At 34.6% G+C, this 24,610-nt stretch overlaps 1 protein-coding gene across 1 annotated transcript in view; it reads left to right on the top strand.

Annotated features, from left to right (window-relative positions):
* TBC1D32 (TBC1 domain family member 32) overlaps positions 1-24,141 on the top strand; it is a 74,807-nt gene extending 50,666 nt beyond the window's left edge. Inside the window, exons 27-34 of the mRNA XM_041423747.1 lie at positions 9-134; positions 6,992-7,075; positions 15,474-15,543; positions 16,347-16,462; positions 17,437-17,591; positions 19,008-19,148; positions 20,965-21,153; positions 23,434-24,141. Coding sequence (XP_041279681.1) covers positions 9-134; positions 6,992-7,075; positions 15,474-15,543; positions 16,347-16,462; positions 17,437-17,591; positions 19,008-19,148; positions 20,965-21,153; positions 23,434-23,553 — 1,001 coding nt within the window. The 3' untranslated portion in view covers positions 23,554-24,141. The remainder of the gene's footprint in view (positions 1-8; positions 135-6,991; positions 7,076-15,473; positions 15,544-16,346; positions 16,463-17,436; positions 17,592-19,007; positions 19,149-20,964; positions 21,154-23,433) is intronic.
* Positions 24,142-24,610: the final 469 nt, after the last annotated feature.

Here is a 24,610-nt window from a genome sequence, read left to right as displayed (position 1 = left end):
TCTTCTAGATAAAGATCTTGACAAGCTCTTAAAACTCTTAAAAAGTCCAGACAAGCCAACTGGGTGGGCAGAAATTTGTAGAAAACAATTCAGCAAAGTAATGAAAACCAGACCAGATAGCATCAGTGGACCAAGTGAGTATGACTTAAGGATTGTAACAAAGAAAGCAGACAAAAGACCACTAACAAGCAACTCTTCTTATTTTTTTCATTGAGGAGTACATTATCTATACAAGTAGTGCATAATTTTGTGTTACGAAAACTATTTCAATGGTATTTTTCCAAGAAAGCAAGGTTTATGTATTTTATGTCCTATTTTTCTGTTTACAACTGTTATCCCTCTATGTTGTCAGTGAAATTTGACAGAGAAAGAGGGCTCAAATACAAGTCTTTGTTCCAGATCTGTAAAGGGTCCATTATTGAGATAATGAGAAAATGGAAAAGAAAGCCTGAAAGAAAACAGACAATTCTCAGAGATTAGTGAATGAGTTAACATGGGCTGGGAAATTATATTAATGGGCAATTTCTGCAAAAAATGTCAGAAATAAGCCATACTAAACATCAAAGAATTCATTCATTCAGGTTTTTCTTAATTTTCATATGCATTTCTAATGAAAAGTGTGATCATACAGGAGCATTGCTATAGCACAGTGAAAAAGCCAAAGCAGCCAAAGCAAAAATACAGATCATCACATATGACATAAATCATCAGAAGTAAGATATAATAATTCCCTTATGATACCATATAAGCTTGTGTAGCCATAAAGAAGTGAGGTGTTCTCAGATATTGCTGGCTTGCATTCCCATAGGAATTCTGATTATAGTCAGTATGTAGTCTAACTTGTTTACAGGTGCCCAAGGTTTCCCTTTATGTTATTTAGATAAGCAGTTAATACAACTGGCTGTTGCAAAGCTCTTCAGATGTTCAGATGTTCAGATGAAATATCTGCTTGGAGATATTTCAGAAGCAGCAAAATATCTGCAGCTCTGTGGTTTGAGACAACATCATATTCACTGAATCCATTTTATAAGAGACAGCTGTGCTGCTGTGTATCTTTTGCAGCATGCAAAGCTCTTCCAAATTTCGGAGGAATGAAAGACTTCAGTCCAGATGCCCAGAAATCAAAGCTTTCTTTATAGTTACAAGATGGAGCAATCTCCATGGTTTACAGAACACAAATGTACACTTATGCTTTCTGTACTGGGCCCCTTCTAAGGGGGACTGACATTAACAGGAATTAAACCAGAATATAATGAGCAAAGATAACATTAGATTCAAGGACTGTATAGTGTAATGTGTATCGATTTGTTAAAAATATTCTGTGATCTGGTGTCCAGATTACCAGATGCTGAATCTATAGAACCTGCTTGAACTCCATCAAAAAATTACTGAGCAAACTACAGTATCAACATCTCTAATTCACCCTTCCCATGTTGATTACTCTCCCATTGACTTGGTCGATACTTTTGTGCTAAATGCTCTGGTAATGCATTGCTTTTGGGATGTCCTTTAGACTGGTGTTTTCTCTGCTAAAGCATCACCTCTGACTGTGGCTTTTAAGTAATTTCTGTGCTCAAACATCAAAATATGGTTTTTGAAAAGCTTTATTGAACTGCTAAAAGGAGATACAAACCTTCCTCAGGCCTGCATGTCTTTTAGTGCATCAGGACTGAAAGTCTGGGATTTTTTTTGGTCTCCTAAAACAAAACATTGTAGACAACTAGCTCCTAGAGTCTGTTGTTCTAAGCACAATAAGCTATGACAAAGACATTCTTCTAGTCATCCCTTCCCTGAAGGTGTCACAGATTTGTGGATGTTAGGGTGTATAGCTCCTTGTTTTCTTTGGGTCACTTATCAGCAAGAGAACCATGGGGAGAACCTTTGGTCAGGTTATGTCTTGGCTTCTTTTGGACTACTCATTGCAGTACTTGTGGCCTCCCTCAAGTGTCTTTAGTACATCTAGAAAAGAGCTTTCTGTGTATTGGCATCTAAGCTTTGGCAGAAAAAGAAGCAGGCCAATCAACTCCTCTGAACAATAGCTTAGATTTATGTAGAAAGTTATTACTCTATATTACTCTAAGCTTAGCACAGTGCATGTTCAAATAGTTCACATGACTGAGAGGTGGCTTTTTTTTTTTTTTCTGTTGAACCAGAATCTCATCTTGACTATTTTAGCCATGCATTTTTCAATTATCTCCTCCCTTTTGTCCTGCAGGTATGGCAGAATGCATTTCTGTTGCTTTCCATTCCAGCATCTTGTTTTTTCATCTGTTCCCAGTTAAAATTGTATCAGCATCTGATTTCTGGGCAGATTCAACATCGTTATTCCTCTCCCCTTTAGTCAGGAGACTTTAAACCCAAAGCAAAATAAATTAAGGGTGTTGCGAGATCATATCAATTATATGCTAACATTCTTGCCTTCATAATGAGATACTCTGTCCCCAAATCCTATTCTTCTCAAGCTTTATATTCATGTGTGATGTGGACAGGGATAGTAAATTCAGCTAAAATTACTTGCTCAATAGATTCTTTCAGATTTTCCATCACCTATCTCCCTGAGGATCTGGATTTAAATTTCCAGTATTTTTAAGGGCCTATTAATTTACCTCCAAATAGTTTTTTCTTGATAAAAACCAACCAACCAAGAAAAGAAAATATAGCAGCTCTTGAACTTGCGTGTGAGAACTTACTGTAAAACAGGAATTTTCTCCAGCTTTTGTAAGTGAAATGTTTGATGGAAGCAGAGTGGTTACAGTCAACACAGTGTTCTGGAATCCTTTAATATTTTGTGAGTTCTCCATCATCTGAGAGAGCTCTATCAAAACATGTTGACAAAAAATACAATGTGCCTTTGAGGCAGTGTCACTGTTTGTGATGTATGTGTGCTGCACCCTTTAACAATTGCAACAAAAAGTTAAAACTAACTGCAGGACTTTCCCCATAGGATAAAGAACCCATGACTACTGTATGCTGTAATAGTGTTTTTAGTTCAGGATAACAAAATGCTGATATTGGATTTTCAAAAGAAGTTTTTAGAATAATACAAAATAGATGTTTGCGGTTTTATTTTTATGTCCTCGATTTTCCAGGGAAGCTTGTGTTAGAATTTGAGTGAAACAGTGGATCGTTATGTTATGTAGAAAGAACAATTGCAGATCAGAAATTCTTTCTTCTGACCCCCAAATCATCTTGGAGCCACTGGAAGCAGTGGCATGTGAATGTATGTGCAGGTGTGTAAAGATTTGATTTGGATTTGAAGGGCTGTTTTTTCCATTAATAAAGAAAATACTTGTATATTGATATACCATATGCAATGTTCATCTCTAATGAAAGCACTGCCAGAATTTTTATTATCTTGTTTTCTTCTTTTCAGAGAAAATGTACGTTGTTCATTTGTCATTTTAATGTACACTAATTGAAAGTCCTCCTCGTTGTTGCCATCAATAATGGAATTGCTAACTCTGTTTTTCACATACTTATTAAACTGAAGTATGGTTGATGGAGTTCAAAATTTCTGACGCTACTCTTGCAAAAAAAGTAATCTGTCCAAGATTTTCACTCTTTAATTTCTAGTCTCTAACAGAAGTCACAGAATCACAGAATCCCTTGCACTCAGCACAGTGGGAAGAGGCCGTCAAGGATCATTGAGTCCAGCCCCTGGCCCTGCACAGGACCATCCCCAAGAGTCAGACCTTGTGCCTGAGAGCAGAACTGCTGTTAAAAAAATCCTTTGTATTTTCTTTTAAACTCCTCTGAAAAACCTGGATCATAGAACATGATCCAGTAACAGCAGTTATATTAGGGGATTTTAAAAAGTCTGATGTTTTTTGCATTTTTTGACCTTTTTGGCTTAAAAATTTCAGAGTAGTAATTAGGCTAGTGCTTGTGGTTGTTAACTATTAAAACAGTTTTAATCACATGCTTTTTTTAAAGCAGTGTTCTTATGCAGTTTTGGAGCTGTTTCAGTTACCTTCCTTTTGTACGCTACTTCTTCAAGGAAAAAGAAAACCCTGGAGGAAAGTAGGTGCTTTATAAGCATACTGCAGTAATTTAAGAAATTTAAAAACATTTCTGTTTATTTTGTATATGATTATACACACCTAAATTAAAATTCTGTTTATTTTGTATGTAAGAATTACATTTCCATGAGATTATTTCTAGACTTATAAAAACTTCAATACTAACACAGCCAAGCTACTGTAATTTAAGAAAATCAACATTTTCACTGTGTTGGTAGGCCACATAAACTTGACCTGAAAATTTGGACTTTTACAGCAATACTGACTGTACTGTACAATGAACCTGCCTAAATGTCTTTTGTCTAGTTTTTCAGTTAAATGAAGAATCACTGAACCAGTTTCTACAGTGGTGTCAAGATGGCAGCTAAATTATGTAGTATTAAAACAAAAAAATGAAAATAGCTACTTGTCATTTCACATGGACATTACTTTGGAAAAGGCAGTGTCCTGTGAAAACCATTTACTTATGTATTAACCACATGTGTTTTGAGACACATTCTTGTGTGTCTTTGTCTCTCAAACTTGATGAAAATATTTTCAAAAATCCTGCCAAGCACTTAGATAAATACTTTCAAATGGTAGAAATCAATTTAGTGCTTGAGTTTCAAAATGTTGCTTAGCAGGTGAACTCTCACTTCTATTAACTCAAGCACTGAATTGAAGTATTCACCTGCTAGGTCAAGCATCTGTCTGCCTTATGACAAAAAGAGAAGAAATGTACAATGTCCCAGCTTGGTTTTAAATTTTCAGAATTATGGGATATTTTAGTCTTAACATAGTTCCCATTTATTATTATAGTAGGGCATATTTCAGTAATCACTGTACTAATAGTCATACAGTAAATATATAGCTAGTTACAAACTTAAAGTCTAATTTCTGTTTTTTTGCTGTCTGCAGTTTCAGGAATAGGCACGTTTGCTCATTTTGCACAAATATTTGTTATATTGTTTGTGGGCCAAATTCCACTAAGCATATTAGTGAGGATTAGTGAGTTTGTATATTCTTCAAAAAAAAAAAAAATTGTTACTCTTCTGTAAAGTAAATTGCTTTTTCTTGCCCCATGTGTTTTATTAACCATGATTAAAAGTAGCTATGTTATATTTAATTAGCAGTTTCATTTCACTGTAAGAATGCCTAAGAATATAAATTACACATGTAGTTTTTTAGTTTTAATTTTGTAGTCCCTTGCAATGCAAAATTAATTTTGTTACTGTTGGAGTTGGAACTGAAAAATTCATGTTTAGCTGTTGTAGTGAAACTTCTTTAGCATTACCAAAACACAACCTTTTAAAAACTTTATTTGGACTTAGTGTAATTTCTCTAAATGTTTTAGGCAATTAATCAAGACAAAAAAGATTGTGATTTAATGTCAGTATGTTAGCTTAAAATAATTGGAAGAAGAATTAATTATCTTTATTGTATCTTTTTCTTCATTGTTTTTCTGGCATAACAAGCATCAGAGTGTGGGTGGAAATTCTGTCTTTCTCCTCCTCCTCATTCCCAAAAGAGCAGGCACTGCTCTTTAACTGCTTGTGTCAGTTTTCCTGTCATCATGGCTCAGGAGGTTTCTAGCTTTCTCCACTGCCACCTCCAGCATGTGTCATTGTTCTGCCTCTTGTGCTGCTCCTACCACTGTCTGCTTAAACAGTGTAGTGGTACTGGTACCAGTCGTACTGGGTGTTCTTTATGGTCCCTTCCAACCCCTGCCATTCTGTGATTCTTTGAACTATTCAGTTTAAAATCAGCAAACCCACCTGGGCAGTGGGTGCCTGGAGTTATGTGGAAGAATGGGGGAACAGGAGCTGAAGCTTCATTGCTATTAACTGAAGTGCTGCCAGGGAAATGGTAGCGTGATCTTAAAACAGGAAATCCCACAGATGGCAGCAGTCGTTACTCTCTAAATACGCTCCCTTGCTTTGCATTCTTGTGAGAAGTACCAGGATGCATATCTGTATGCTTTATATCCTATTTATGGAGCCAACAGCAGGTGTTTTAGGATAGCATTTACTTATAAAAGAAGTTCATTGTTGCTATCCTAAATTCCTATTATGCCTTACCTCATGCGGGCCTGCTCCGTGCAGTTTATGTAAAGGCTTCCTCATAAGCTTTGTTTAAACTTGTATGGTGTAGTGTTCAGTTGCCATAGCCTCAGACTTGGGGAACTGAGGAATCAGGGACAGTTTGGATAATGATTTGTCACCGAGAGGTCTTGCTAACTTCCTGGCTAACATCCTATCAAGGTGGGAGATAAGATTTCCTCCACAGTGAACAGATGTCACCATAGGACTTAGCTGTGCAGTGTCTGCGGACTCAAAGTTCCATAGCAAGAACTGAAGAAGAACATTATGGTCATCATTAAATGGAGAATTTCCAAAATTAAATACTCCTGTTGCATAAATTTAAGTAAATAATTTTTATCTTGTGATAGCATAGTTAGTTTTATATTGAGGTTTTTTGGAAACAGCCCTTAAACTTAATGTGCTTTTGTTAGCGTAATTTTGGGATGGTGTCAGCTTTTGGTTCAATGTGGGCTGTTGGGTTTATTTGGGATATTTGGTTCGTTGGTTGGTTTTGTGGTTTGTTCATTTTATTGTTTTCCTTTCCTGTCTCCATACACAGACAAATGTGGTAAGACATTATAGTTTAATTATAGTTAATTTTCATTTCATATTGAAATAATGTAACAAATTCTGAAGTAATCCTTGGAGGATATGAAGATAATTTGAGATTCTCTTTCTGTTTACACTGAATATATTCTCAGTAAAGCTATTAAATTTTAATTTAAGTTAGGAATGTTGTTAGGAATGTAAAAGCGCAATGCATGTTTTGAGTTTTTCCCCTATAAAAATATGAATAAATATGCAAGAAATTAAATAGCTTTACTTTCCCACATATTGTCATTTAGTTAGGTGACATAGTTCCATATTTTGTTTGTTGCCTCTCATTTTTTAATGGGTTTTTACTTCTTGCAGTTTTGGCAGAATTAATTGAAAAGTTCGTGTCACATCTTTCTGAAAGCAAAACAGATTGTTATTTCAGCACGGGAAGCTATAAAGGTCAGTCTACTAATAATTTATTGCCATGCAGCTTCTTCATATTTAAATTGCCTTTCTTCTAAATGTATCTGTATCATTTTGGGGATTGTTTAAAATGTTCTTTAACAGCTCAGAAGTTCATTACTTCACTGGTGGGAAATAACCTCACTTTGGAGAAGAAAATGATGTGCTCGAGTGAACAGAACAGATAATTATTAGTGATGGGCTTTCACATTTCTGTGTGAAATAATGGAAAGATGATACAGAACAGGTGAGATTCAGAGTATTTGTTGACACCTATTATAGATGATTTGCAAAGCTGGTGGCATAAATATTTAAGATGGTGTAAGCAATCTGGCTCACCTTTTGAAAGCCCCACAAAGGTATACACTTTATATTGTATTAAGGGATATGTATTAAAGAGCTGTTATTGTTGCCAGAGTAACCTGAGTGTTAGTTTTGTACAGATGTTGTGATTACAGACAAGAATAAAGGATGAATGATAAAGTTGATTTATTCTGAGTGTAAATGTGTTTTAATACTTTGAAGCACTGGTAAAATTAGAAGATTTAGAACCAATGTTAATATCTGCTGGAAGATGTACTTTCATTCTTCACTGTTTGTCCATGACTCTTCTCACAGGTTGTAGTTCAGCCATTTACAGTACTTATTCTGTTACTAATTGTGGAGAATCAAGTCTGCTTTTGGGGAGAGTCTGTTATTTATACTAATATTTTACTCTTCTATCCATAGGATGCAAAGATAGTGTCCTTGGAGACATGGGGCCTGCCTTTGAAGTTTCAAAGCATAAAACCCCTTTAGAAATTTTAGAAGCTGTCTTTCTTTATATTTGGTGGCCTTTACCTTCCAAAAGCTTGCTAACAGGATACCCTTAATTTCATTTCAGAATCTGTCTCTTTGCTTTAGGAAGAGAGTTGTTGATGGGACAGTTATTTCTATCACAAGTTTATATTTTCTTAAAAGATACTGAAAGTGTTTTTTATTGTCCTGTATTACTTTTCAACTTCTCATGAGGCATAATGAGCAGTAAAATAATTCCATGGACTCACAAGGCTTGCTAATTACATATTTCTGAGACTTCCTAATTCAAATGATAATTTTCGTTGTTCCTTTAAAAGCTAAAAATGCAGAAACTACCTAGAGGAAAAAGAAACATCTGACTTGAATCCTCTGAATGGATGCCTTGCCCAGCAAAGACAGCAATCCTGCTCTTCCTTAATTATGATAGCTAAGTGCTTCCATCTAATGTGAAAGATTTCTAAAGAGAAGCAGTAGGTCTTACTCCATTTCCTTAGTCATCAAGTACCTTACTTTTAATCCACTCCTCTCAATCTTCTGGTCAAAGTTGGGATTTAAAGTATATTCAGGAAGGTTGAACCTATATTTTCTATTTAATTGATTTCACCATGAACCACTGATTAGACAGAGGTGGCATCAACACTGCATTATTTATCTAAAATCTAATGTCAACTTCGAAGAAAACCAAGTTTGAAAATCCTGTGAAAATTGCATATATTGTATAGAATTAAAAATCCAAAAGAATAGATACAGAAACAGAGATAACATAGTGAAAACATAAGTTCTTGGTTTTCTTGAGCCTTAAAGATTTTCTTTTAATGATAAACCAACTCTGTCTAATATTTTTTATTTTCTGTATGAAGGGGTTTTTGGATCTTATACAGGCACTATTGGACGTTAATTCTGGATAAGTTTGCCTGTTCGGTTATCAGATAAAGGCTCCAGTATTTAACAGGTTCTCTAATAAACAGTTTTCATGTGCAAATGCCTTTGGTATTCCATGTTCTTTAATGAAGAAAAGCTTGGAAATGGGAGAATAAGAAGTCTTCTCAAGGATAGACAGTAATCTTGTGGTAAGAGGTAGTCAGAGGACTGGTGGTGTCCAATTGAGTTCTTTCCCTATCAGCAGCAGCATTATCACAGACTTCTATTGTGAAGAGTTTTCCAGCCCAGGAAAGAGTGTTGCTCAGGCAAACACCATATATCATCAAAGTTTTCTTTTAACTTTTGTAGGAAAATAGTTACTAAAACTTCATAGCACCTTTCCAGAAAGGTGTAGCAATAAGCGTTAACCAGGTAAGTTAGTTTAGGCCAATAAATTCATGCTAATTGACATGAAACAAAAGTCTGGCTCTAAAACTGAATCTGTGATCATATTCTAATTCTACTCTGAAACAGTAAAAGGGCATGATTTTAAGGATTGGTCATATAGCTAAGATTATGTTAATTTTGGGTTCTTTTTTACATCATCAAATAAACAGTATGGCCTTTCTATGAAGGGAGGGTAATGCATATTGAGAACCCACGATGCATTATGCTTCCTGTGTTTGTACCAACAGGACAACAAAACACATTCAGATCTTTATCAGACCTTATTTGTTTAAAATTAGACTTCTCACTGATTGAACAATGATTGTCCAGATTTCTGTACCTTTCCCAAGGTTTTCTGGTAGTCTTTATGAATTGTTGCAATTTCTTTGAGGGGAATTATTGAATGCCATGTTATTTCACAGTATGTTTTTTCATATATTCCTGTAAGAGCCATCTAACCTAAATCCTAAAACTAGTTACAGTAGGGACATTTTTCTGTATGAGGTAAAGCTAGTGATTTGTTAGAAGGTAGCATCTTTCTAGCTCCACATTTAAGTAAGCCAACATGAACTTGGCAGTGGTATGTATCCACCATTCTTTTAAATAAATTTGGGTCTGAGGAACTGAAAGCCAATTTCTAGTAGTTGTTTCATTTCAATGAAGAAAAGTCACATTTTTCTTGAAAATTGATTCAGTACAGCACATAGATATTCAGCATTTATCATGTTTCCTGAAATTAGAATTTGATTATCCTAAAAAAATGACAGCCTTGTAAACCTGTAGCAAGCTGTAATTAGAATAACACAGTCATCCATATGCCATGGAGCCCCTCAGGATTTTAGTCTCTTATAAAATTTGCAAATATGGAAAAATTAAATTAGATTGGGTTGTAACCATTTGCAAGATAAGAGAGAAGGAAAAATATCTGATAAAAAACTATGCAGTTGCAATATTCAATTATAAACAGTAACACAAATCTTAAATGAAGTTTACTTTCTTCTAGCAGCAACAATACTGCTGTGATGTTTATTCAGATGACTGAATCTGTGCATACGTTAATGATCTCTGTCTGTCCCCTTTCCTAGAGTTAATAATTTCTAGTTTACTTTTAATTTTTCTTTCTCCATTATAAACCCTAAAACATTGAAAACCAAATCATTGGTATCTAGCTGTAATAGGTAATAAAATGGCAAGAAACTGAAATTTGCTGTAGTAATAAATACCATGCATTATATATTAGGTATACGAAGTTCATAAAATAGCCTCTTACTCTTTCTGTTAGCAAATTCCAGTTCAGTGTAACAGAAATGCTTTGTGAAAATGTCATAGTTTTCTCAAGGTTTAAACAACCCATTTGTCAGAGAAATGTGAAGTCATCTAATGTATTGGTGTCTATGCTTCTTAATTGGTCTCCATGATGTGTTGCAGACCATGATGTGTTGCAGACACTTGGGACTGCTGCAATGTTTTGTGGTCATTAGGTTTTTTTTGGGGAGCTCTGCTTTTGCAGATGACCTTGCAGTCGAATCCTCTGTTTCCACTGGACTTTGTCTCTGAAACAGCTCTGCCATTTACTGCCAAAGGGACAGAACCTCTGGGATTTCAGGTCTTGGCCATAAAACTCAAATGTCATGGTGTGTTCCTTCTCCTAGATGAGCCTAAGTTCTCTGACTGAACAAAATCTCCAGGAGCTTTCTGCCATTTAATGAGCTCTTAATCTTTGAAGGGTCATGTGGGTCAGGTAACAAACTGAGAAATTTAAAAACACCAGGGGGAATGTGTCGATATAGAGCTGTTCAGAAGGAGCAGCAAATAAGAAACACAGCATTACAACCTGAAATTGTGCTGAAAGGGAAGGAGAAGGAAGGGAATTTTTCCATTCTTTCTGTATTATTTGATAAATTCACTTCAAACTGTCCACCATTTTGATGATGTTATCAGAAAGCATTTTACCCGTTGCCAATTTAGGTATCTGGACAGAAAATGTGTTTCATTCTTAATAAAGCTGTTGCCAGAAACAGCTTGAGTGTTTGAGATGATCTTTACATAAGTTGAAGTTTTAGATATTAATATTTTGGTCTTGTATTGTCATGACAAGAGTACTGATGACATAACAGATACTTTCAATAGTCAAAGTAGAATTGTGCACGAGGTTACCTCTGAGAAGCCATCAACATTCTCCAGCAGTCACTCTTGGATCTTGTTTACATTGTCTCTATTCCCAGTTCAAATCCAACAAAAGTAATACTTTTCTTTGAAAAAAGATTATTTTATAGACGTTTCTAACAATGAGTGTGAGGTCAGACTGTCACAAGTGTTCTAGATGAGTAGCCTGGTTGAAGGAGGTGACATCATGGAGAAACAGTAGCAAAATGGCAGAGCAGATCATATAGAAAAACTCGTAAATTTTGCTCTGCCACAAGTCCAAATAATGTTTAAAATAAAAAACTTACATAAGAACGTCAGAATGAGAAAGGATAGTTCCTGGCATAGCATAAAGATTAATATTGACTGTCTGGGTATCTGCCAATGGACAGGGTCAGTGTTTAGGTACCTGTTGAAGAGTAAGTGAAAACCTGCTGGTTTGTTAACAAAAATAATAACTCATAGGAAAAAATTATGAGTTCCATAATTTCAGTTTATATGGACAAAGCCATGGACTAGACATCTGATAGCAAATATACCTATATACTTCTAAGTATTTTAAAGCATTTGTGGGAATTAAGCGGGTGGCTCTGGCTATCATGGTATTTTCAGCTGTTTGCAGAACCTTTACTAATTTTTTTTCTTTGAATCAAAAGTCTTTTTTATCCATAGCAAGAAACCTAATCTTTCTTATTGTTACTGAAGTTAAAATTTAGCATCCATTAGTATATTCCAAAGATTATTTATATAGACATAAAACCATTTGGCCTGGGCACCAGGACGTGAAAGAGCTAAACCAATAATGTGAGTGACAGCTTTAGTAATATTTTTTACTTAGGACAAAAGGGAAGCCAGTGGTGTCTTTGGCGTAACAGCACTTTAGACAGGGAAATAAATTAAATATTATCCAAATACCATACAAGTTATATGACACATGCTATAAAGCTGTTTCAGATTGGCATCCTGTCATTTCAGTATGAATGCAATGTAGCCCATTTTCTGACTTAAACACATAAAAGCTTAGTAATGGTAAGAGGAAAAATGAATAAGAAAGCAATCTTTCGTATAAATTGTAAACTTAATTGGAGTGTAGGCTGATCAGAAAGAATGCCACAGGACTATGCATGGCAGTTATGCTGGAGTGCTTATAGCTATACACTGAGTTTAATAATTAAAAAAAACATGCCTCATGGGTGTCTCTTTTTGTGCTCCTGAATGCTGCAAAACATTTTGAAAGGTGCTGCCCATTAAGGTGCTTTCTAAGAATTTTCTTAAATTGTAAATCAGTTCCTAGAGAATTTCAATATCCTTCAAGTCCAGTTTAATTTTGGCTTCTGTTTTACTGTTTTTAATTTTTAAATAAAAAAGTGTGAAATATCTGTTCAACATAGATTTTTTTTGATTTAAGATAAATAAAAAGGAATCTGCCAAAATATGTTGTTCATTCAACTTAATAATGGCCAGAGTGCTGTATCATATTATTAATTCAGAGTTCAGAGGTGGTCTGGCCTTTGATGATGAATGGCATTCTTATTTAGTGAACTGATTCTGCTCCATGCCTTTTTGTTATGAAACCTTTTGTGCTTCAAGACAGTTATATCAGGTGTATTGAAAAATATTTGTCCAAAATTTTTTGTATAAAATTAATTCAGTGTATTAAATCAGATATATGGGCATCATCACAATAGTAGTCACAACAAGCTTTTTGTCCATGGATTGCAATATACAGTATTTAAATATTCCACTTGTTTTTCATAGCATTTTTCTTAGTTTAATGGAGCATTTAAGGTTTCTAGGTCTAGTTTTTAATCAGTGGAAAGTAGTCCTTTGTGTATTCTAAATGACTTTACAGTGTTCTTAGGCCTAGTCTTCTCAGTTTGTTAAATAATAAACAAAAGGGAAAATAAAAACTTTTGACCCAGGACAAAGAAGCACAATTTTTGGATTAGTAGGATACAGAGCTGTGACTATGTCAAATACAGTGGTGTCTGAAAGCAAGAGGTTTTGCCTTGATAAGGTACTGTATGCTAGAGAATTATTATTCAGTCCCGACTTCAAGTTAATTTTATCTTCCTTCACAATACAGAGAAAAATATCAGAAGGAAGTGTGGTGGAAAAAAAAAAAGCCCTTTCCTGCCACTAAGAAATTGTTACAACAAAGAAGAAAAGTCAATGAAAATTTTTGAAGTCAGTTGTGTTCTCTTAATGTTAATGGACAATGAGCATTCAGTACTTGCTGTGAACTGTAACAGAGAGGACACTGGCTCACACAGTGGGCTGTGATGCAGCCTTTCTTTGTTACACCCTTGCAGGATTGGGATACCTTAATTTCCACCCACAAGAGCATCCACCTCAAAATGGAAGCAGAGCTGCATTGGAGTTTATAGGTCTTTGTGGTCCTTGTCCTTTGCTGCCATTAAACATGGTGGTGGTAGGACTGCGTTAGTCAGGAGCCACAGCTAACTCATTTAAATTCCCCCTATTTCCTAGGATGTATGTATGCCTCTTGCCTCCCCAATTGCACACACAAACTTGAAAATATATTGACTTAGTATGGCAATTACAGCTTGAGTAAACAGGTAACTTGGAACAGGAGCTGTAAAAAGTTATGAATGTTTCAGTTATTTCTGTGGGGTTTTAACTGAAATGCCCTATGAATACATGTGTATTCTTCCAAAGATTGCACTGCTGGTATGCTATGCAAAAGATATTTGAACTACTGTTCTTTGGATTGCAGAAAACCTCTCTGATGTGCGTTTACTGTTTCAGTCCCATCAGATTATTGAATAAGATAATTTTATTCAAAGAGCAGTTGATATTTGTTATGTATAAATATATTGTCAAAGGTACAAGGTTAACTTCTCACAACCCTAACACTTAAATTATTGTTCTCTGTGAAAGTTATAAAACGGAGTGGGGTTTTATTCTTGCCATGCTTCCTCTGCTGAATTTTATTGCATCATTGTTGAGTGTATTTTGCTGTATTATTTTCTTCGTAAAAATTTTGTCCTACCTAATCTGATATGAGCGGATGGAATCTTATTTTTTGGTTTTTTGGTGGGTTTTTTTGGTTGGTTTGTTTGTTTGTTTGTTTTCCCTTTGAATCTTTTCCTCCCTGAACTTGTAACTATTTTATCTTTAGTATCTTAGACCCAGTTTGTGTGCCAGGAACATAGACTGTTTACCTACACAGGAATAGCCAGGGAATCCTTCACTTTGATTTCTTTGTCTGTCTGAGGATATAGAAAAAATACATGAGAAGTTACTGTGTGATTTGCTTAATTGGATTTTTACATTTATCATTTGCATGAAAATACTTTAACTTCTGCTGCCATATCTATTATTTACATTTTTAGCAGGTGTTGTCAGTTAAGGTTTTTGTTTGTTTCATTTATTTCTGCTTTTAAGCAGCACTTTCAAAGCATATTCAAGGTTTATTGCCTCAGCTTTGTAGCTCATAATATTATTACACTGCAGTTTTTATCTGTGGTATAGTTATCTTAGATGATAACATGTACATGATAGGGAAAATGCCAATTTAAAATTTAATTTAGAATTTAAAATTTTGAGGAAATGCTACCGCAGTGCGTGCTTTAAATCCTTATTTATTATTTTTTTCTATCTTGGATTTTTAATTTAAACAACTGCAGAAAACGAGGTATATATTACTGTATGAAAAAAATGCATGTAAATATAGGATTTAATTGATTTATTAAATATATCAGTTTTAAAGTTTTCTGTGATTCATATCAGAATAAAATTTTTGTTAATAAAGTTGGAATTACAGCTAGGAAATTTTAAGGCCTCTGGAATGGAAGAAAGTGGATCAGAATAGGCTGCCTTATCCAATTTTTAGGCGAGAAAGAATAAAGTTCTGCTAAGTTATGGGGCTGAAAAAGATTTTGCTTGCTGTAAAGGTAGTGATAATCATACCAACCATGAAGATTTCCTAATAATGAGAGTGATTTTCATTTAAAAAAGTCTTGTGAAGAATGGAGATTTTTTTATGAACCCTTTCCAAACACTACCAAAATAACTTTGAATAGGAGACTGTTCTCCAGAATTGGTGTTCATACACAGAAAGAGCTTTACATTAGCATTCAGCTCAAATCATATTTTTTATAATAGATTTATTTTGTTTTAGCCATGGATGCAGATGTGAAGAAAGAAAACCTTTCACCTGTGCAGCAGCTTGGTGTTGAAATGACAGTCAGGTACATGGTATTAAAATATTTCCCTAGAATATTTCTAGGATTTGTTTGATTTTCATGGAATGGCTTTAATAATACTTAATCCATCAACTCATTGCTTTATAGCATTTAAATCTAAGATAAACTTTAAGAAAATGAATTCTAACTGGAATTGAAAAAGGTATTAGTACATAATTAAATCATCTTTACAGTTTATGTATGTTATTATCCTCTATTTTTGTAAAGACTAATTGTAACGTACTAGTAAGATTTACCATAAAATTGCATTATCCTGAATTATGTGTCTTTTTATCCATTGCATTACTTCTCTAAATGGTTCTGTTTATCTAAGCTTAGTTATATGCCATTTAAACATTTTATTTGGCTGGTAATTTGCAGAGCTGTGATGAAGGAAAAGCTTAGATATCTGTACTTCCACAGATTGCTATCTTTAGCATTAATGTTTGAATTCTCATTATAATAATTACACTTACAATAATTATATCGAATTCTAAATATTGTACGTGAAGAAACTGAGTCATGCATGTTGGAGTACTTGCTCCTCCCCACCACCGTCTCTAAAACTGAACTAAAGGGAATTTGTGTGAGGATTTGCAACAATGAACAGCAGATGTTTGCTCAGAATCCTTTCTAGGTGGAGCACAGAAGGTTTTATTTAATGCTCTATGTGCAAATCTACAGCATAGTTTTAGTGATGGACAACTTTATGACAGCTTAACTTTTACAGGTTTTTTAAATATGAATTCTTCCTTTCTAGGAGCTCAAAAAATATTTAAAAAGTTTTTTTTTTAAACTTTTTGAAACAGATATGGAAAATACTTAAATTTGCTAAAAGAAGATGCTGAAAATGGGCTGTGTTTCGTGTTAATGAATTGTGAGGAGTTTCTGAAACAACAGCAAAGAACTGTGGTATCTTCACTTTGTATCCTTTTGCAGATAGTGTAAGTTATGTTGTCTAAAAATTTCAGTGGAATTTGAACTCCTGGTTTGTACTTTTAAGAGGTGTGGGTGTGTTATATTTATAGAAAGAAAAAAAAATTAAATAGCTCTTTTACTTTGAAAGTTTATTAAGTTAAATGCATTCCCAATGCACTTAAGAAAATGTTCACCCTTTTGTTCCCATACTTTGTTAGAATGTTTCTCATTCACTTTTGTCATCAACTGTTTTGGAGTGGGATCTCATCTTTGAATGTGATGGAGCCTGCAACAATGCACCTTTGAACATTAGTGAGTACTTGTGGAGCTCCCACAATACCAACACTGTTAATGATACTGCCCATGTAGTGAAAAGCGTGATAAGTAGATGTAGTCAGATCAACAGGAGTGGTTAGACTTTTGGTTCTTTTGGATCTACTGTGGAACTTCCTGTAAAAAAAAAAAAAATTAAACAGATAATAACTTTTCAACCAGCTTTGCTATATGATTCTCTGTTAGATTTGCATACCACTATTAAATTATACTTCAGGTGTATTAGTCAGAATGCGCCGAATCTCATTTTTAAGGCTTTTCTTTTACTTTTTTTTTTCCCCAATAATTTTAAGTCCTGTTTTATTCCTCCACTATTCTGCTTTCTCGCACTTTATAAGCACACTCATTTTGGTGCAGATTGTTTTGCATTTACTTGCTTTTTCTTTACTTTTACTGATTTAGCTTGACTACATATGGCCTAAAAAAATTTAGTATATGAGGAAAACAGCTTAAATTTTTTCTCCTAATTCAGTTTGAGAGATAACTGTGCCTTGATGCTGCCTTCTGTGCAGCTCTGTTGCCCTTGGCCATGTCTAACAACCCAGCTCCTGGCTCTGCGTGTGCACACCTCAGAAGGAGGAGAGCTGTGGTTGCTGCAGGAGAGTGAGGAGGAGATCTCTGCCCAAGTTCCTTAACCTTCCTGTTCAGGCTGCTTGCAGGAGCACTATGCTGGTTATGACTGGTTTGCATCTTCCATCTTCCTCATAATGTCAGGAGACAGGGAGAAGACACTGACATTTCTTCAGCAATTTTCACGTCTTTTTGTTTCAGCATTTCTCTGGCTACCAAGACTGCATTTATCCGTAAGAATTTATAATCTGGTTCATTTGGAAAGGCTACTTTGAAAGTTTACAAATGAGAATTTATTCATGTCCTTAGTTTCATTTTTTCTTGGCAATTTTTTTTTGTTTTCTTACTTTTCTAATGCATTATATTATCCTTAAGCCCCCCCCTAGATAAATATATGACTATGAAAAATTAATGGAAAAATATAGATCTGATATTTACTCAAATTTTTGTTTAAAAGGAGAGAAGTAGCATGTGGACTGAAGACATGGTTAATGAATTTTAAAGCTGGCATTGAAGCAAACTTTGTTAGTGGCATTAAATTCTGTGTGAAGGCTGTGATACTGCTGAATGACCTTTTTTTTTTCATCAGATTCCAGTAAGAGAGCAAGTGCATTGATCTGACTTTTTGGTTTCTTTTAGTGACAGTTTTGAAATTTACTTAATACATTTGAGTATATTTGGTAAATTTTAAAAATTGTTACTGCACAGATACTGTATGATTGATGGTTTTAAATTATCAGTATCTGGATTGAGGTAATACAGGATGCACCATTTCTCTCTTTCATTATGGGAGTTCCCAGCTATTTAAAATAAAATCTTCTGTACATTGTCATGTTGTGTTTTGAACATAAACTCTAAACTGTAGTCTCTACCATAGAAATCTGAGGTACAAGAAGCACAGATTAGATTCTGTGCTTCTTCCATATGGAGGCTTCTGTAAAAATACCAAGTGATCTGTCTTGTCACTAGAAGGAATGATGGTATCAGTTCATTCAGCACTGAGTCTGGCCTGAGGTTGTTCCAGCATAATGAAATTTGTGCTAAAATTTGCTCCACTTTGCAAGTGCTGAAAAACCATGGTGCCAAGGATTCATTAACTGGAACTGGGCATTGATATCCAGAACCTTCCATAGTGATAAAACCTCTGCTCCTTTTGCTGCACATAATAGAATTTCACTCACACCCTCCACACATACTGCAAAGATATGTGCACACAAAAACCAACTTCAAATACCATGAAGTTCTACTTCACCACTAAATGGGGGAGAAATATTCAGCAGAAATCAATCTCTTTTTTTTTTTCTTCTGTTTTCCTGTTTAAAATATAACAAGAGTTTCTCCATCCCTGTTTTGACTATTAAAACCTGTATACAATAAGGAACTACGCTACTAATGTACAGTAACAATCAGAATATATTTATTAACACCATAGTTACCTACATCTTTTTCTTGATGGAAGTACAACCTATTATCTTTATCCTGTTTCCTGTCTCTAAAATAATCAGAATTACTTCTCTTACATATAAAAGGGTATATTTTTATATATTGTTCTCAGCAAGGCATTAAAAAACAAACAATTTCTGTAGTCTGTAATCCTGTTCCTCAATTTCGTTGTTGATGATGATGATGTTGTTGTTGTTGTTAACCAGATGCACCTGCCTGTTACAACAGTGGAATATGGCATCCATCCAGTCTATTTTTGCAGTGCTCACCACATTGAAATGTTGCTGAAAGCTGAGTTACCCCTTGTTTGTTCAGCCTTCCACATGTCTGGTTTCACTCCATCCCAGGTAACTGATCAAAGTGTATTAAATGATCATCAACCTATTGACTTAAATCTACAAAATCAGGAACAGTGAGGACCTACTGACCATTTTTTCTAAATGGCACTTGTGTGGTGGTTATAAAACTGAGGGGAAGAGATAAGAACACATTGTGACTTATCTGAGCATATGGAAATAGAAAGTGACTGACTCATAGAATAATACCAGTGTATGGGAGCTGATGACCTTTTATTACATGTTCATGCAGAAAAATTGATAAAAATAATATATACTAAATCCTCAGATTTAGCATTTAAACAAAATACCTTATTTCCTGGAATAATTATCTGAATTTTCCATAGGAGACAAATGGGTAATTTGCAGTAGTTATATACTAGGAAGCAGTTCCTGTGATATTAGAGAAAAATTTATTTTATATGAGCTACTGTTACGATCAGGTAACATACTATTTTTTCATAATAAAGAGGTGTTACAACAGAAGAATAATTATCTATAACGTCAGCTTTCATTTTGCCTACTTACAAAAATTGTTACAAAAATTGTTTGGTAGTATGGAAAGCTATGGATGAAGCATTGTTTGTAAAGATTGCAGTCATGATGAAGGGTAAAGAGCTCCGTGCAGTGAGTTAGATTGTCTGTGCAAAGGACACCTTGCCAGAGTGAGAAAGTGTATTGCTCCGCCAAGGCAGGAAAAATATTTTTCATTTTATGCCTTTAAAATTCTTTTGGCTCCAAGATTTGCAGCTGAAAAGACTTTAATGGGGGCAGATGCCAGTGTGGTACAGACATTGCTTAAAGAAATCAGCTTGGGGTTTGGTTTTGGAGGAGAGGAGAGTAGCAGACAAAGGAATTTATCTCAGCATAGGAATAAGGTGCTTGTAATAAGGTTCCTGTTTTAGGATGAAGAAAATACATAGGGACAGTCACTCCTTCAGCTATTCTTGTACAAGTTACACTATTTTAGTTTTTTAATTGTGTGCACTCAGTAACAGACTAGATACTGTTCTAAACTGCTAATAATGATTTTTTTCATTTATTTAATGAGTTACTGAAATGCCACTCGTAGGTGCCACTGTATCTTCTCTGTGATTTTGCAGTTCTAGTGCAGCATTAAAAACAAACTCTGAACTGTGGAAACAGTTCTGATATATTTAAGTGATTGTGTGCCTCAATAAATACCTCAAAACATATTTAATGCCAGACTATGGTTCTCATCTAATTAGAATCATGGTAATTCTGCTGAATATTTTTAAACACTTTACGGAATGATTAGCAGAAGATTTGTGGTCTAGAACCAAATGAACTGTGCATTATACCTCTTAATACGTTGTAATTTAGATCAGGGCAAAGGGGTCACTGTGTTCATACTGACTTCATTAAATGAAAATGTGTTTTAGGGAAGGGCCTAACATTCATTTATAATGCAGAGAACTACTTTAATTGAAAGGAAAACCCACACTGAACATGTCTTCATCACTGTCATTACTCTTCAGGCCACATTTAAAACAAAATCTTGAAAAAAATCACTTTTGCTTTCATTGGACTTTGAGTCTCAAGCTGAGGAGATGCTGGAATATACTCATACAAGTGAGATGCATGGATACAGGCTGAAATGTTTAGTCTAACTCACTAGGAGTCTCTTCAGAGGCTGTACATTAAAAATGGTGAATCTTGGCTTCTTTTGTACTTTATCCCTTTTATTTTTGTAGCTGGGGTAATGTTATAGGGAAAAGGTTCTGTAGTATAGAAAAGAGATAAAGCTGATTAATTATGACTGAATGTATAGAATGATTTAATTGTATATAATTTCATTCTCATCTAGATCTGTCTGCAATGGATAACTCAGTGTTTCTGGAATTACATGGACTGGAGTGAGATCTGTCACTACATTGCCATATGTATTTTCCTTGGTCCTGATTATCAAATATATATATGTATTTCTCTGTTCAGACACCTACAGCAAGACATCATGAAGCACACAGAAGCCCGAGATCTTCAAGTTTTTCTGAAAGTAAGGGTTTCTTAATTTTTCAACTGCTGAGGAGGAGCAAAGCTCTGAATACTGAGGAAATACATTCAATATATATTAATATATATATTATTATATATTTAATCTGAAACTCTTACTGAATTTCACTAAGTCATTTTAAACAAGTGAAATAATACTTTAATTTTATTTGTTCCCTGGAGGAAATTGTGTGTAGTATTTTCCAGAAAATAGCTTTCCTTCATTTTTTACTGAGCAATTTCTTTCATGAGCAAAGAATATAGGCACATTAAGGTAGGGGAGCATTTGCTTCAGTTCTCTGTATGTGGGCTCAATCTCATTGAATGAGGTGCTCTCCAGAAGGGTGGGTTTTGTTCCTTGCTGAAGCTTGTGGAGATGTGCCATGAAGCTGATCAGGCTGGTGGTTTGAAGAAATGCTAATAACTATATGACCAGCCTCACAATTTCATATTATTTCCCAATTATAAATTATGTTTGGGTTTGGGGGTTTTTGCAGTGTAGTGCAGAGCTGTGGCTGCAGTCATAATTTGATACAGTATCTTACCCTTCTTCACAGGGACATTTTTGGGTTTTTTGGTAGTTTTTTTTTCTCCTGTCAAAATTATTATGAGAACTAGATATCTGCAACTTAGTCTGTCCCAAGAATAATAGTTTTCTGACTGGTTTGCATCCAACTCACATATGCTTAAATATGGAAAACTATCTCAGCCCAATCAGCTTCCTTGAATATGTTCGGTACACAGTCTAATGAATGTATTGTTTTGTTTTCTCTGGTTTTGTACAAAGTGTCTTAAAAGCTGTATCTTGGTGGCATTGTTGGATAGAATATATAAAATATAGAAGAATTAATTCATACATTGCCACATGCAGTATAAACAGACTAAAGGTTTGGCGTGGTATTGTTAAATTAATGAGGAAAGAATGTAAATTAATGCAGTACTCTACAATTTATTGAGTGACCACTACAGAAACAAAAAGGAGCATACTTGTACTCCTGCTGTTGATAAGTCTTTATTAATTGAAACTAAAAAAGAAATTAAACTGTAGAGTAGTTTGGGTTGAAAGGACCCTTTAGCATCATCTAGTTCCAATCCATCTTCCACTCTGCCATTGAACCTGGCCTTGAGCACTTCCAGAGTGTTCCACAACTTCTTTTCAGTGCCTCACCATCCTCACAGTAAAGCTGTTCCTCATACCTAATCTAAACTCTTTGAGTTTGAAGCTATTGCCCCTTGTCCTGTCACTACATGCTATTTAGTTCCAGATATGTGTGTGTGTGTACATGTATAATTTTATATTCCACCATAGTCAGCTTTCTCACAGTGCATGAGGAGCAACTTGGAAGGTAAAAATCTTACTTTTGCTTTGCTTCTGTGTAGAGGAGAAAAAATATAAAGACTATTTTGAATTCCTGTTCAGATGCCAAAGTGCAGTTTTCCAAGCCTGAGTAGATGTTCTCAGGAGAATTCTACTTAGCAGAGATTCATAGTTAATACACCAGAGGTACAATTTATGTCCACAGAGACTGGCTGCAGAGAATTTTTTGCAGCACATGCTGCCAACAGTGGTAATACTGTTTAGTAGATGATCAGTACACAACAGCAAATTAACCCTTTTTACACTTAACCATTCTTCAGGATCCTGTGTTCTGTGTGGCATCCTCCTTATCCCTCCAATATAGTAGCCATGAGAAGGAACATTTTCTCTTTGTTTTCTGAGGGCACTTTTTTACTTTGTGTTTCAGAATTAGTAAGAATTATTCACTTTTAGTGGTGCAGAACAGTTTATTCTGGTTTTATTTGAGCACTTCATGAAGATCTTATTTTTATCATTGATTAAAAAAAAACCCAAAACATTTCCTGTTTTTCTGTAGAACCTAGCTGGATATAAAAGCCACACTTATAAACTTATGCCATATGCTGGTGTAGAAATCTTCTTTCAAAAGAATATTTTAGTGCCTGGATTTCCCTTCTTAAAGCTTGCTTTCTTTTCCTTAAAAATCTTCAATGAAATATTCTCCAGAAATGAGGCAAACAACATCCTAGTGAAATGAAATTCTCTGATACCAAGTGTGTAATTAGAAAAAAAAAAAAAACCCACTGTCTGGAAGTAGATATTGCCAAATCTTTATTTCTAAATAAAACCTAATAAAATCTAATTTAAACAGCCAGGCTCTGACAATCAGAAAAAAATGAGCTATCTTTAGAAGCGTGGAATTCATTCAATTGGAGCTGTACATTTTTTGTCCTAGCTAATAAATGCTTTCTATGTGTATCTGTGCAGGAGGAAGCACTGCATGGATTTCGACTGAGTGATTATTTACACTACATGGAAGGCTTGGAGGAGATCTACAGACCAATGCTGCTGAAAGACATGAAGTCCATAAGAGCACAGAACACATAGATGAAGCAAACAAGCACTTTATTTTACAGTTTTGTTTACATCCTTTAAAAGGATGCTGATTGATTGATATTGATACCTCAGTCTCACCTAAAATCAGCCAGGCTGTTGAAATGTACATACTGTAAAATAAATAAGAAGTGTTTTTAGAATATAGTTTTTCAGTAAGACATAACCTACTTTTGATAACCAGATTTTCCCAGACAGGTTATGTGCACAGCCTCATTTTCAGTTAGCAGAAGGCAGCTTCAGAAGCCACCTGTAGGATGCTGAAATTTCTTCCTTATGAATCCTTGAACCTGTTCTTGACTCATTGTCTCCTTGTCATGTGCTTGTAGCACTGTCCTAAAGCCCTCATATTTTGCTCAGGTCTGACAAATGGATTTTTTCTTTAATATTTAGAAACAACTGCTATTGTGTATTCATGTGCATGAGAAGTCAACAAATGGAAACCAAATTCTCTGTTCCAACTTTGTGGATAATGTTGAAAAAATGGGATGTTTGAATACATGCAATGAAAAATGACTTGATATTCCTGTCTTTAACAAAAACAAATAAATAGTTTTATATAATAAAGCATTATTAACCTTTGTTGTGAATGAAATTAAAATCTTTAAAATCATTATTTGCCTAAGAATATTATAAAAATATATAAAATATTATGTTTCGTCAATACATGCGATAACATTTTCTTTAGCAAATGTCTGGAATCTCAGAATATTTTGATTATGATATAGTGATATAGTGTTATAGTGAATATGTAGTGATATAGTGACTATAATGATATAGTGGTTTGCAAGTCCAATGGAAACCACAAATGTTGAATTTAGATTTATCCAATATTGTTACCACATTCCTGGGAGAAAAACTAAACGTTACTGCAAAGTTCCTGAAAAGCAACTTTTCTAGATAAAATGGTTATATATACACTAATTTAGCCCATACTCAAATTCAAATTATAAAACACATTAGAACCTGCAGTGAAATTTCTGAAGTTATATGCAACCTAAGAGTGAACATTGACAAAGGTTTTGCCACTAATTTCTATTTTCTTGACTGT

Source organism: Onychostruthus taczanowskii, unplaced genomic scaffold (assembly GCF_017590055.1).
Source record: "Onychostruthus taczanowskii isolate IOZ18803 unplaced genomic scaffold, ASM1759005v1 scaffold8, whole genome shotgun sequence".
NCBI classification, from domain to species: Eukaryota; Metazoa; Chordata; class Aves; order Passeriformes; family Passeridae; genus Onychostruthus; species Onychostruthus taczanowskii.
Note: the sequence above shows the minus strand (reverse complement) of the source record. Positions and strands in the feature narration are given on the sequence as shown.